Source organism: Lytechinus pictus, chromosome 16, assembly GCF_037042905.1.
Source record: "Lytechinus pictus isolate F3 Inbred chromosome 16, Lp3.0, whole genome shotgun sequence".
Taxonomy (NCBI): domain Eukaryota; kingdom Metazoa; phylum Echinodermata; class Echinoidea; order Temnopleuroida; family Toxopneustidae; genus Lytechinus; species Lytechinus pictus.
This window is the reverse complement of record NC_087260.1, coordinates 15,665,677-15,679,425: the sequence shown is the minus strand read 5'-3', so window position 1 is coordinate 15,679,425 and position 13,749 is coordinate 15,665,677. Positions and strand designations below refer to the sequence as shown.

The following is a 13,749-nucleotide window of genomic DNA, read 5'->3' as shown; positions in this document are numbered from 1 at the left end:
ATAAGTTCAACCCAATCAATCATCCAATCAATTATCAATTCAATAAATCGATCATCCAATCAATCATTCAATCGATCAATATTGATAATTAAATCAAATAACTAAGCAATCATCCAATCAATTAACTCCATAGAAACAGCATACGTTCATATCTTCAGTAGACGTAATGCTATTGTTTCTAAATGGGAAATAACATTTCAAACTCTACTATGCTAGGACCCAAGGTGATTGGTCAGGGGCACGTTTCTTCATTATGCCTGAAATGCACACTGTGCACCATTTTTGAAAAGAGCACCCTATTTTGAAGAGCTTTCTTTAAAATTTCAGTTTCTGAGATGTAGATCCTTCCTACATGTAAGGTCTGAAATGTTTGTTGGGGACGCAATATTGAAATATATATGTATAAAAATGTGATAAGTGGCCTCCTTTTATGCTGCCGACTTTCGGTTGTTTATGAAATCACGTTATTTGTCATAATATAGTGGCTATTGCTTTGAATAAAAGTACACACACCTCTCCGACAGAAAGCTCGGCCGTACTGCGCAGTCGCGATATCTTGGTGTAAATTAGCATCAAGACTGCACTGCGCAGTCGCCCGGCAGTACGGACGCTAAGGTACCAACTAAAATGGACGCCGAAAGCACGGACCAGGTACGTGAGTGTCAATCCAAGGACTAGTAATAAGGCATGTCGTACCGATGGCTCGGGCTGGTCCAAATGGGTGAGCAAGCGGTAGATGAGGTAAGGCTGAAAATAAACATCAATAATATAAATAGATTCGATCCAATGTTTCATATGATGTTACAGTAGTATGACGTATAGGCCTATGAAATTGTTAACAAAACATGCATGGTACAATATATAATAACAGTAATAGCTAGATTTATATAGCGTTTTTTGCCCGAGGATACAAAGCGTTGCTGGTATTACCCCGGCTTTAGCTCGAGCTACCACTTTTTTCAAATAACCATGAAACAGAAATTGAAAGGAAGGGTGGGTCAGCTAAAAATCAGAACTTGGAGGGAGTAGCACCCCCTGTAAAAGGTCATTTAAATATGTTACTACTTTATTATTATATGATTATGCTACACTCCCACATACATTCTATATATATATATATATATATATATATATATATATATATATACATATATATACACTGAGCCAGCATACCCGGCAATAAAAAATGGATTGACATCGTCATCGTATTCCTTACATTTACAACAAAGTTTGATAACAATGAGATGAATACAATGAAGCCAGCAGCAATCAGACGAGTTCTCAGATGTCGCATCATAACCCGACCAAGTGATGCCTTCTCGGGACCTTTCTCCCTTAATTCTTCGGCCCACTGCTCCGCGAGCCTAAAATTTAATTTAAAAAAACGAGTTAATAAAAAGATTCAAATAAGACAGAACGGAATCTAAACTGAGAATAGAAAAAAAAGAAAAACTAAAGTGAAAGCAAATACGGGCAATTTTTAAATGATCTTTTCCCGGGTCGAATCAAAATGATATGGGAAGTTAAAAATGAAAGGGATTCTTTATGTAGATTATTTGTTTTCTTTCGTTATTTCGTTTTGTTTATTTGCAGGGGGTTAACTCCCTGATTAGTAAAGCGATGATAGAAAACAGACAAAATCAAGCTCTGTCAACACATTTAACGTTCTCCAAAAATCTGATATAAAACATTCACATATGCATTCACATAAAACAAAATAGGGTTAAATACTTGAAGAAAAATCATCATCAACTGTATATTCTTTTCTATTTGATTAAACTGATGTAGCGCTTTTCAATTTACTTTTCTAAGAATGCATTCAACAACTTTTAACTTCTTACAAAGCAACAACTTTTTAAAAAATACGATAAGGAAACATGCAGCAACGATATGAAAATGGAGAAGAAAATAAAACAAATAAAATATCCAACCTTCGTGCTCCATTAATGTCCCAAACAAAATACTTCATTGCAAGTGTATAAACCGTGACATAATACCAACCTTATGGATGCTGACTGGGCAGTCTCTTTGTGTGACCTTAGGTGGATGAGGTCACTCTCCTTCAAATTATGACCATTGAAAGATTTTCTGAATAATGGCGTCATCCAAGTAAGAAGCATAGAAGAAAAGAGACCCGATGAATCTATAGGACTCGTTTCCCTGTTGACAAAAATAATATGATATGATATAGATGAAAAGATTTTTTGGCTTCTGATTGGTCGAAGTTGAAAATGACTAATTTCTGTCGGGCAATATAACAAAATAATGACCGGGCAATGTTCTGTCAGTGGGGCCAGAGATACGTGTCCAAGGCCGTAAGTGAATAGTACATTAGTCCGCCATAATTTCAGAGTCACTTTAAATTTCCCTCCTGTAAAATTCAAGACACCTCTTGATAGATTATGCCTTCCCCAAAATTCTTGGGCACAATGAAAAAAATAAAAAATTAATGAATGCATTTAATAACGCATAAAATGTATTCATGAGGGCCATTGTGTTTGACATTTTGTTATCAAAGGAACTTGGGTAATAGTTTTAACTATGTCCCTCAAAGCAGTCAACATTATGTACTTCCTGAACTGCGCAATTTGTTATGCTCTTTCATCTATGGTACGGATTATAAATAAAACAGTACATTTCACATTATTTTTCTTTGTGAAAGTCAACAAGATTGTCTTCAACATTTCACCTTCTGCGGCCACTGCGTCGATAGGGCAGCAACACTTTCATCGAATCTAATCGTTGTACCCGTGCTGATGCCCTACGACCATCGCGGGTCATCTCACGACGTGTCTTCAAGTCGTCGGGAATGGAGTCGCCGTACATCGTGTCCAGGTCGTGGTTGTCCAGTGCCTCGCCTATGTTGGGGGAGATGGATCAAAAATCAAAATTGATCAAAATCATCGCCTGAACGAAAAAGGTGATTATATGCCTGTCATTCCAACCCGTAACTAAAAATCATTAACGATTTATTATGAAGGACAATATGAACAAATACCCGTCACTATGGCCCGTATTCTGAAGTCGGGTTTAACGATTCACGATATTAATAAATTACAAATCGGAATATTCATGTATAAACTAACACAGAATATGCTACCCAATTATTTTCATACCATGTTTACACTAAATCGTGATATTCATTCCTATGACACAAGAAATTCACTCAATTTTCATTTAGCAAATCCAATCACAACCACAGCACGTAAGTCTATTCGCCACACTGGTCCAGACATATATGGCATTCTTTACCAATGAATGTTAGAAACTCTTCTTTATTATCTTCATTCAAACAACAGTTAAAAAGACAAGGCAACTCCTTGACGCTTATTAATATGTACATAACTATTCTTTACATACTTACATAAATACATGCATGGTGGGGGGGGGCGGGTGGGGGGGGGGGTTATTAGTTGTAAGTATCATATAAATGCAATATATCTTTATCATTGATAGAAGTTTTATCCGTTCAGTATTTCAAATAACTGTATTTTGTAATTTGTATTCTATCATTTACCGATTAATATATTTTTTGGGGTGACCCAACTTAACAAGCATACTTCTTTCATGGGCATCCAATTATCCTGATATATATATATACATACAATGAACTTTAGTGTATTTTTTAAAGTATGTGTATGATACGTCATATGTATAATGTCTCATTTTTATTCTTTGTAATGTTTGTTTGTATATTCTTGACTTTGTATATTTTTAATGGAAAATAAATGAAATCGATCAATCAATCAAACTTAAACACAGGTTTAAAGTTGTGGCTTAAGTATGGAAAGCCAAAAACATCAATTTTTTTTTATTAAGTTGTATTTTTCGTATGTTTACTGTGCTGTTTCCTGATTCATCGATGGTGAAGCCAATAATCTTTTTATACTTCCTAGACAATTATGAATGACTTGAGAGCCGAATGAGCTGAAGTATGATATCTCTACTGTTAGTGATTTATGTTACAATTGGCTATCCATACTTAAACCACAACTTTAAACCTGAGTTTAAGTTAAACCCGACTTCAGAATACGGGCCTATGAATTTACAGACCAAGACCCCTGTCAAGAGAATTATTAAGGAATAAAATTCTCTAAACCGAACAAAATAGTTTTAAGTTGCATAGGCTTATCATCCATTATATAAAATTCTAGACACTCCACCCCTCCCAGAATCAATTTTTTTTTCTTTGTAACGAAGAGGTTCTGAATTAAAAAATTAACCGGGACTGTTTTATTTCTTTATTTTTACTAATTGACTAACTTCTGTGTGAAAATTAATTGATCAGTCATATGGTATGATGCCCGAATGAGTATTCATCTAAGGAGTAATTTTAACGGGATTTTCAATTTTCAAAAGGGTATTTTTTTAATAGTATCATGAAGTAATGAGATAGTAATTGCTGTTACAAAAAGACATAATTGCGAAGGGGTAAAATTTTATTCAGTGAATTGATTCCGCGGCAACTTCAGAGGGTATTTTATTTTCCTTGAATTTTACTGTATAATGAGGACAATAAGAGCTTCCAACAGCTTGCGCGACAGTCATGCCAACGAAACCCACTCCTAATAACCAACCGATGATTTATCACTGAAAATAACTTTAAAAGATTTGGTTGGTCTGTAGATAGTTGTTTGGTGTGACAATTATGGAAAAGGGAAAAAAAGAGAGAGCCTTTGCATGTTGCTGCAGAACGGTTTTCAAAGTGGGGGGCTGACCATGCAAAAAATTACAATCTTATGGTCATTTTCACGTTTTTGGAAAAAATGAGGGGGGCTTCAGACCCCCCCCCCCCCCCCCGCTTCCGCGGCCCCTGTCATACTACCATGCACAGCCTGTACGAGTAGTACATCTTTTCACTCTAGTTTTAAAAAGTCTGGAAAAATCTCTTTATTAACTTTGTTAATAGAAAATCAAGCTCCAGTCTTCCAAGTTTCAGAGTAAACACATACATTCTTTTTATCTAAATTTGATTCATTACCCTGCAAGATTAGTTGGGCTGTTCTGTTACTGATCTTCTTATTGCTCCTTGTGATTTTATTATCTTTAAACGTGTTAAATTTTAGAGAACCATCCATTCCCCCCCCCCTTCTGGATTTATTTTTGAAGACCCGACTGGTTATTGAATTTGTACAACTTTATTTATGTTTTTCTTAATGACAAGAGGAAGATACACGAACTCGGTTGCGACTGAAGAAAGTGACACAATGGACGAGGAGAAGTTTTTATTGTTACGTCATCCCTTGGTCTGAAATGAACAATACCTTGTGTGATAACTGTCTCTAGAATCCTGCAAAGTACAGACCAGTTTCCACTCCAGATCAAACAAAATGACAATGCAGAATGCAAACAGATTTAAACGCGTAGTACTTGTAACTTGTATGTGCAGAGGTAGGTTTTGACTGATCGTGATTTCACCGGGGGTTTTAGCACCATGAGCACTGCAAACAAAATGACTGCAGAAGTGTTTACTATCTGTTTGCTAACTGCACCCACTGCGAGGATTCACAACTGGGCAAACTTGAAGTAATAAAAAATACGTGGCAATTCATTCAGTGTTACGACATGACTGAGATCAGTAAAAGTTTGTATTCTCGGCGTTCGGTGAATTGTTGTCATGAAATATAAACTGCCAGTAGTTTGTCTTTCTGTGACATTTGTTGTAACGCTGAGTGTGTTCGGTGGTAGCATGATTTCTCCAGCTTTTTTCATAAAATACAGAGAGCCACAATCGGCAAGGACGCCTAGTCGAGGTCCCATCGCGAATTCACACAAGTTTGCAGGTGATGCAGATCAGGGTTTTGCCCGTGGAAAGAATATAGCCCTTGGAGTAAAATGGAAGAGGCCAATTACCATTGTGAACAGAAAGAATGCTGATAACTTTAAAGCATTGGAAAGCATCGAAACAATTCTGGGACGCATCAATACGACAGATCCAACGTGGACTAAAAAGGTTGATAACTGCTTCATCTACGGCGAGAAACGCTTGCCTGTTCGCAAGAACCTGTTGCAGAAAAGACGCTGCCAAAAGAGACTGCCGGTTGCCTTAGTCTTAGGGGTTAAGAAGTGTGGTACCGGGACCCTAAGCAGGTTCCTCGACCTTCACCCAGCTGTCTCAATGACTAGCGAAACGTCGTTCCCAGGGAAACGAGTCACTAAAAGTTCCGTCATAAATTGGATCCAACTGATGCGTTTGAGTAGTCCGTACCAGTTAACAATGACGGAAAATCCCAGTTTCTTTGAATCTAACTTGCCATCGGACCTTAAGCCTTACCTATCATCCAGCGTTAAGTTTTTTGTCATCTTACGCAATCCCGTTGATCGGGCTATCTCGGACTACCTACATACGGTAGCACATTCAAACGCTCCCAAAGATCGATCATTCGATATAGTTTTCAATACAGTTAGGGTCCGGGAAACCTTCGAAAAGACAGTAATGGGACCTGATGGTTATATCGTTTCTTCAACGATCACAGAACTAGGGCAATATGTTGTTTATTTAAACAAATTCCTTGAAGTTTATCACAGAGACCAATTCTTGATCATTGATGGTGACGCCTTTGCGAAAGACCCTTACCCAACTTTGTTGAAAGTTGAGGAATTCCTTGGATTGCCAAAATTCTATAAGCGAACACACTTTGTAAAGAACCAGACGAAGGGGCTCTATTGTGCACAAGTACCAGAAAGACCAGATTTCGGATGTATGATCCCATCGAAAGGACGCCCTCACCCAAAAGTCTCCGAGGATGTCTTAAGGAAGCTTCGTGATTATTATCGACCTTACAATAAAAAACTTCGTGACCAGCTGGGATTAAATTTTTCTTGGACTTCTGAATAGAAATAGAGAGATTTGAGTAGAAAATGAAACACCGTCAAGACTTAGCTTCTGATATTCGTAAGCCTGTCGCGGAATTTCAGGAGTGGACGGTTAGCTTTAAATGTATATGAAGCCGAGTATAAAGGTGAGGCCTAAAACATGGGACTCTTGCTATTCATTTTTTGAAGGGTCGGTACAGACCAGGAAATATTAAAAATTTGACCTCTGACGTTAGTCTACCGAATCGTTAAAAGATCATTTTTAATATGCCTGCCTTGAAGCCCTGAAAAGATTATAAATAATAATACAAAGATTATAAACAATGACGGTCGGAAGTCACAATTTACCATAGGAATATCTTCTATGTCCTGGTCCATTCAGATCTTTCTCGTTCTCAGATTCAGATTTCGGTTTATGAGGGGGCGCCTCCCCGCTGTATATTGCCGGCTGACCCCCACTCAGGTTTCCATTCACTTCCGCCACTTCTACTTTGTCTTCATCAAGAGTGGTTTTGTCCGCCATGTCAGATCTGTCCTCCAAAATCGAGTTCTACGACTTATTTATAGTTTATGCCGTCATGTCAATCTGTCAAAATAAAACATATTAATACACAAATTTTTAGATACAAATGACATTAACATTTGCATTACAAGCTTTTTGTTTCTGTTTATGGTAACTCCCGTTGGTATAGGAACTCGACAGGACAGCTTTTGCTGGTAAACTTATATAACCAATTACCTAGGAAACATTTAACGTCTAGGTTAATCAGTAATAGTGGCTGGCGGTATAGACGACAGATATTACCTTCGAGTCTTTTTATCAAAGTGGAGACAATGGCAGAGTGGGGATTCGAACTCACAACTTTGCGATTATGAGTCCAATGCTCTAACCACTGGACCACACGACCCGTCATGTCTAAATGTATAATGTATTTATTATTATATTTATGTATTGTACCAACAAACCTGTAAACGTGGAAGTGGCAGCTGCGGCTGTTTTTTTTTCAGGAACAATTTTGCTTGATCAATAAATATTTATTTAAGGCAGAGTGTAATTCCGAACCTACTTACATGATTTGATGGAAAGCAGTCCGAAAACGCTTATCTAATTGGATCGTATACAAAAAAAAAATATATATACCAAAGTTCGGGTACCAAGACGTGAAACAAAGTAAGCATTTAAGCATTTACAGTAAAAACGCTGTTTAAAATGTTAAGCACATTGTTTAAGCCTATCACTCTAACAACTATTGTTTAAACTTTTTAAACAACTTTAAAGTTGTTTAAAAAGTAAAAAAAAAAAAAAACTTTAAACAACTTGTTGTTAGAGTGACAGGCTTTATTAAAAAACAATGCACTATTTTTTTTTCTGTGTTGAAATGATAAAATGCCATATCTAATTTACACTTCTTAACCATCATAATCAGTGTTCATCATTACAATAATTGGATTCATCTAGAGAATCTTATATCGAAAAATTAAAAGTGAAAACAGACATATTTCCTCAATACATGATATTTTGTAAAACACTGCCAAATCTAACTTTAGATTATTGTGCTTTTATCCGATATAAATGACCAACTTATAGTTTAAAAAAAAAAGACAAACTGAGAAGAAAGGAATTCCGACAATACAATAAAGGTGAAGACACACACACACACAAAGATAGTAAAGAAAGAGATTATAACCTAAATGTTAATTTTGTGCACCTCAACTTGGCCCGATATCTGACCTCATCATTAGGCCCAAAAAATATTAAAAAGCGTAAAGTCTCTGTAATGAAAACTCGAAGAATGGACATTAAGAAATGAAAGAAGAAAAAGTACATAATTCTAAATCCCTCAATTTTAGGGTTATTTTCGGCCTCTCTGCACGGAGAGGATAACATTTTTTGATCGACAAGAATATCATAATTTGGAATATCAGAACGGAAATGAACCAATGGGCATGGGCAGATTAGGAACAGGGGAGAGTCGATGTGACGTGACGAAAGACGGGATAAAACGATGCAATTTCCTCCAGGTCGAAATGAGATCTCTTCATTAATTTTGAAGACAGATTTAAAGGTGGTGTTAGATATAGGCCCCTAACTTGACTCGAACTATAAAGAATCCAATTTCTATATTTCAAATACAAATTTTCACGCAACGATATTCAATACATCGGTTCAAAATTATGTAATTCCTAATAATGATGATTTTAAACAGTCTCACGCACTCGTATCTTTCAAAAGAAATGCAAATTTTCCCCGACTTTCGTCTTTTAGGTACCGGTATGTATTTTACCTCTACCCCATTGTGTTTTGTTGTCTTTTTTCTATTTGTTATTGATTCATCTTTGTCTTGATTATGGTTATTAAGTTCAAGTATCCATTATTAAATTCATATCACAATTTTATGTATTTCGTAATTTGGAATTGACCTTGATGGGTCAATATGACTTTTACCAAGATCCCCTGAATTTTGAAATCCCTCCATTGTTCGTGTAGTAAGTTTTGTTAATGGGTACTTAGTTTATAAATATTTAGTTAATGTTTATTTCTTACCTCGTTTTGTGGAAATCAATTTTTAATTTTGATTCTGATTTTAATCTTTGTTATTCCCAGATGGTATATCCTTGAGAATGATGTTTTTGTCTTTGCCTTGTATTACATTTATGCAACCACTCTTAAAAATAATGGTTTCATCTTAATTCCTACATCACATAAAATCGAAAAAAAGAGGATCGAAGAATTTGAATACGGCTATTCTCGTTGTAGAATCATGTCATTTATTATTGAACCTCGATTATTGTGATATATAAGTTGATACTCATGTAGATTTTTAAAAAAGCATAGGAAAGGAAGTAGAACCGGGCAATGCAGTTTCAGGGATTTTCACACGACTTCAGGTCATTTCAAATTGTTCCATTGAAACATGATATAAATTAATTTGCTCACACTATAATCATGATATATAAACAGGCTAATACAACATTGAAATAAACATAATACACTACATTACAACATGATTATGGTAACAATCATGGGTGTCGATCACGGGGGGGGGGGGATGGGGGGATATACCCCCCCCCCCCAATATTTCAAGTGGGGGGGATGGCCTGTATTATCATCCCCCCAATAATTTAGGGTAGAAAATTTATAATAATGATGATTAAAAAATGTAAAGGTTTGATCATGATGATTATAGTGATGATTATAGTATGCCATCAATCAGTTTGTTTCCCTCGCAATTTGTGTATATTGTTATTAAATAAAAACATTCTTTTCCAGGACTTTTAAACAGATGGGTGGAGGTTCAAGATGAAAAAGAATGAAATGTTTACGTATATGATATTTTTTAACGCATGACATAAAAGGACCCCGACGAAAAACAACTTTTGTTGATAGGGTGTTCCATCCCACCAGTGGTAATATGATCATATTTTTACAATTTTTTAATAAGTGAAATCAATTAATGGTTTCAGAAAGAATAATCATTAATTTCTCTCTAAAGCGTATCATCGGATATGAACATCGGATTTTTTTTCCATGTTATTCTTGTTATTGTTATGGACTTGAATAACTAAACTTGATTGGCTCTTTCTTATTTTGGCAAAAAGAAATCTCTTTTGAGTTTGGAAAGGGATGACAGTTTTGCATTCTATATGAGCACACTCATGCGGTACGTAAATTTCATTTTAACACATATATTAGCTGATATTACACACTGATGGTTCAAGAAAATGTTGGAGAAATATCATAACATGACAGTTGAGTTTTAATTGTTTTTATGTTTGTTTTTGTTTTATGCACTTATAAAGCATTTAAAACATGTTAAAATCCAGGGTTAAAATCGTCTAAGGAATGACGGTAAGCCCGATGGCGCACGAGAAGCCACACAGTTTGCAATTTGTGCTAGTCTTAATTTGTCCGAATCTGCATTTTATCATCATGCATTAAGAAGAAAAAAGATATCGCCAGTCGGGTTAGATTTAAGAGAGAAGTTGTATACATTATGTCCAATAAACAGATCACTTTGTACATCATGGTCCAGACAATTTTTGTCATTTTTTCTTTCGTATGAGTTTAGAATAGGCTTACTTGTAACACAAATTGAATTTTCAAAAAAAAATTATAAGTACAGTACACTGCAATAATGAAAGAATTTCCAAGAACACAGTGGCGTAACTACGGGGGGGGGGGGGGCGTGGGGCACGTGCCCCCCAATCGGCTGGCCAAAAAAAAAACGGGGAAGAGGAGAAAGGAAGAGAAACGTAGTGGGAATGAAGAAATTATTGTTCATTATAATGTTATATTATAATAATGTTATGTTATAATACATAAGAACATTTTTTTCATAACTTTATTTTGCTCAGGCCTAGATTTCTTCATTGTTCCCGGTACTCGCATTGTCTGTTTAACGTTTTTAAGTCAATATACACCAAATATATTTCCTCGCACTTCGACTTATTATTGTTTTATGTAGTGACATATGGTTCTTTTTCATGACCACTTAAAGTGATTGCCCCATTTTAAGGTGTTAATATAAAACATTTCCTGTCCGTGCTTACGTTCGCACTAGTAGATTGGTGAGACATGACTGCTCTTCATGAATTCCTAAAATCAGTCCTTAAAATGTCCCTTTTTCTGATCTGAATATCAAAATTTTTCGATCGCATCATTTGTTTAGTTAAATATGTATCGTATGGTCTTAATGAATTCTTACAAACAGGCCTGAGAATGCCTCTCTTCAGGTCTGAATATCCTAAATTTTCAGCTCGCGCTTCGCGCTCGCAATATTTGATGAGTGAGATGCGTATTATCATGATTACAATGACTACAAAAAGTGCTTCATGTGTTTAGATGTAGCAAAATCAGCAAGCGCTTTGCACTCGCATTATATGACTATGGTGAGATATGTATACTCTTAATGGATTCCTAAAATATAGTCCTTAACATGTCCTTGTTTGGGGTAAATATTTACAAAAATTTCAGCTCGCGCTTCGCGCTTGCATTGTTTGTTTAGCGAGACAGGTATGTATCATGATTACAAAAATTTGCTTATAATGTCCTTTTTTGGTTTGCATATCAAAAATTTTCAGCTCGCGCTTCGCGCTCGCATTATTTGAGCAGTGAGATACATATCCGTTTAATGGTACTGTCCTTAAAATGTCCCTATTAGGTCAGTATACCTGGCAACTGAGCGCGCTTCGCGCGCTCACTAAGTGACTCAAAATTTTGCTGGTACCCCCCCCCCCCAATGCCGTGACTCACGGTACGCCACTGCAAGAACACCATGCATATCAACCACTCCCAAATGTCCTAACTTTTGATTTTAGTGGGGGTAATGTTGAAAGATCCCCATCCACAAGAACATTTGTGTCAATCATCCCCCCAACCAAGAATACCGATCGACACCCATGCTAACAATAATATTTCATTATGATTAAAAGCTATCCATTAAATAATATTTTAATTAATTATATCATTTCTGCACATTATATCTGGAAATATAAGTATCCCCTCCCCTAAGCTCACATTCCCACATATTAATAATATTACTATTCCGTCAGTTTATACCCCCGCTCTGAGTTAGACCACCCCCCCCCCCAAAAAAAGGGAGAAAATGTAAAACAAGAACTATCGACAGTGATTGCAATCATTGTTTACAACCTTTCGCCGTCTTCCGTCGCATATTAATTAGAATATTTTTGTTTTGTTTCTTTTATTATACCGTAATTCAATATATGTTTTCACTTGCGGTTGAAATAACCTATAAAGTTTTCTACTTTATTTTGCAATGACTTATCAAATATTGTTTACACATGTTTGTAGAATCTAATTTATCTGTTGCAATAAAGTATCTAACATACTTTTAATAGGCCTGCAATGTTCCCATGGATTGGTTGCAAGATTCAAGCGAGTATGGAATGAATGCGTGTGTTTATTTGAGGACAGTTGTGACCTACATTTTATTGATGTCAATCTTCCTTCTCGGTATAGTGGAGGAATTCGTTAATAGTGGTTGAGAGGCAATTGTTATAAGCTACGGAAACACTTGCATCTGATTGGCTATTAAAGCAAATTTTCAGTGAAAATCACGTCAAGGGATGCCTCATACATCCCCTGTGTGTCTGTCGTACGGATAATGAACGGATATTAAATAAACCTGCACCTGGCAATAGGCCTATATTAAACACGCGCATCATATTTCTGAAAGCCAGATGAGGCCATTTAACGCCTCTAGCTCTTGATTAAAAAAAAATGGACATGCAAAATAAATCAAAATTTCGAGGAAAAAGATGGCGTACGGGTCCTCGGTCCCATCCCCCCCCCCCCCCGATGATGATCAGGCAATGGAAATGCTATACTGAGCAAGCACTACATAATTTACAAGTTTGATAGGACAACTCCCATTCCCACATCCATGAATAGCATTGGTGTTAGAAGGCTTTTGTAGCTAGCGCTAGCATGCATACACCACAATTCATACCAAATCCATGAAAACAAAGCGCTGCGCTCTTACACGATAACGTGTATGTCGGTCACAGGATCAGGATTACATTGCTTTGAGTGCATCTCAAACAGTATCTCAAGCATTGCGCAAACATACACAAAACGCCACGTGCATCGGCGACACACAGATGCGGCGCCTATATATCAACTGTAGACTGTCTCTGCACATGCAATTCGAGTGAACGTACATTGTCATTGTAGCCGGATTCGTCTACGGGAGATCGAAACTCATAATGGTGCTTGAAAATACACTGAACTGACATTATTTCATACATACCTAGCTAGTCTTATCCACTGACCTCTGTCTTTATATCCTAATCTAGGTCGGTTTGTGCGAACTCACTATAATAAAACTAGACCTATTTAGTTGTCTATCCATTCTTGGCAGTGTCAATGTAGATAAGAAGAGATGACTTGGAGATGACTCTCGCTAGCAT

The 13,749-nt window shown here is 36.4% G+C and overlaps 2 protein-coding genes across 2 annotated transcripts in view; one reads left to right on the top strand and one right to left on the bottom strand.

Annotated features, from left to right (window-relative positions):
* Positions 1-13,749, bottom strand: part of LOC129278745 (ATP-binding cassette sub-family C member 5-like) — a 25,592-nt gene extending 11,843 nt beyond the window's left edge. Inside the window, exons 1-6 of the mRNA XM_064111023.1 lie at positions 13,590-13,749; positions 7,165-7,402; positions 2,690-2,858; positions 2,002-2,160; positions 1,217-1,364; positions 514-747 (exon numbers count right to left, since the gene is read on the bottom strand). Of these exons, the coding sequence (XP_063967093.1) occupies positions 514-747; positions 1,217-1,364; positions 2,002-2,160; positions 2,690-2,858; positions 7,165-7,339 (885 nt within the window). The 5' untranslated portion in view covers positions 7,340-7,402; positions 13,590-13,749. The remainder of the gene's footprint in view (positions 1-513; positions 748-1,216; positions 1,365-2,001; positions 2,161-2,689; positions 2,859-7,164; positions 7,403-13,589) is intronic.
* Positions 4,198-10,844, top strand: LOC129279693 (heparan sulfate glucosamine 3-O-sulfotransferase 6-like). The gene has a single exon (XM_064111024.1). The coding sequence runs from the start codon at positions 5,618-5,620 to the stop codon at positions 6,836-6,838; it is 1,221 nt and encodes a 406-aa protein (XP_063967094.1). The 5' UTR covers positions 4,198-5,617; the 3' UTR covers positions 6,839-10,844.

Excerpts from the sequence above, each read along its gene's own strand:
- LOC129279693 (XM_064111024.1), top strand. The coding sequence starts at position 5,618 with ATGAAATATAAACTGCCAGTAGTTTGTCTTTCTGTGACATTTGTTGTA.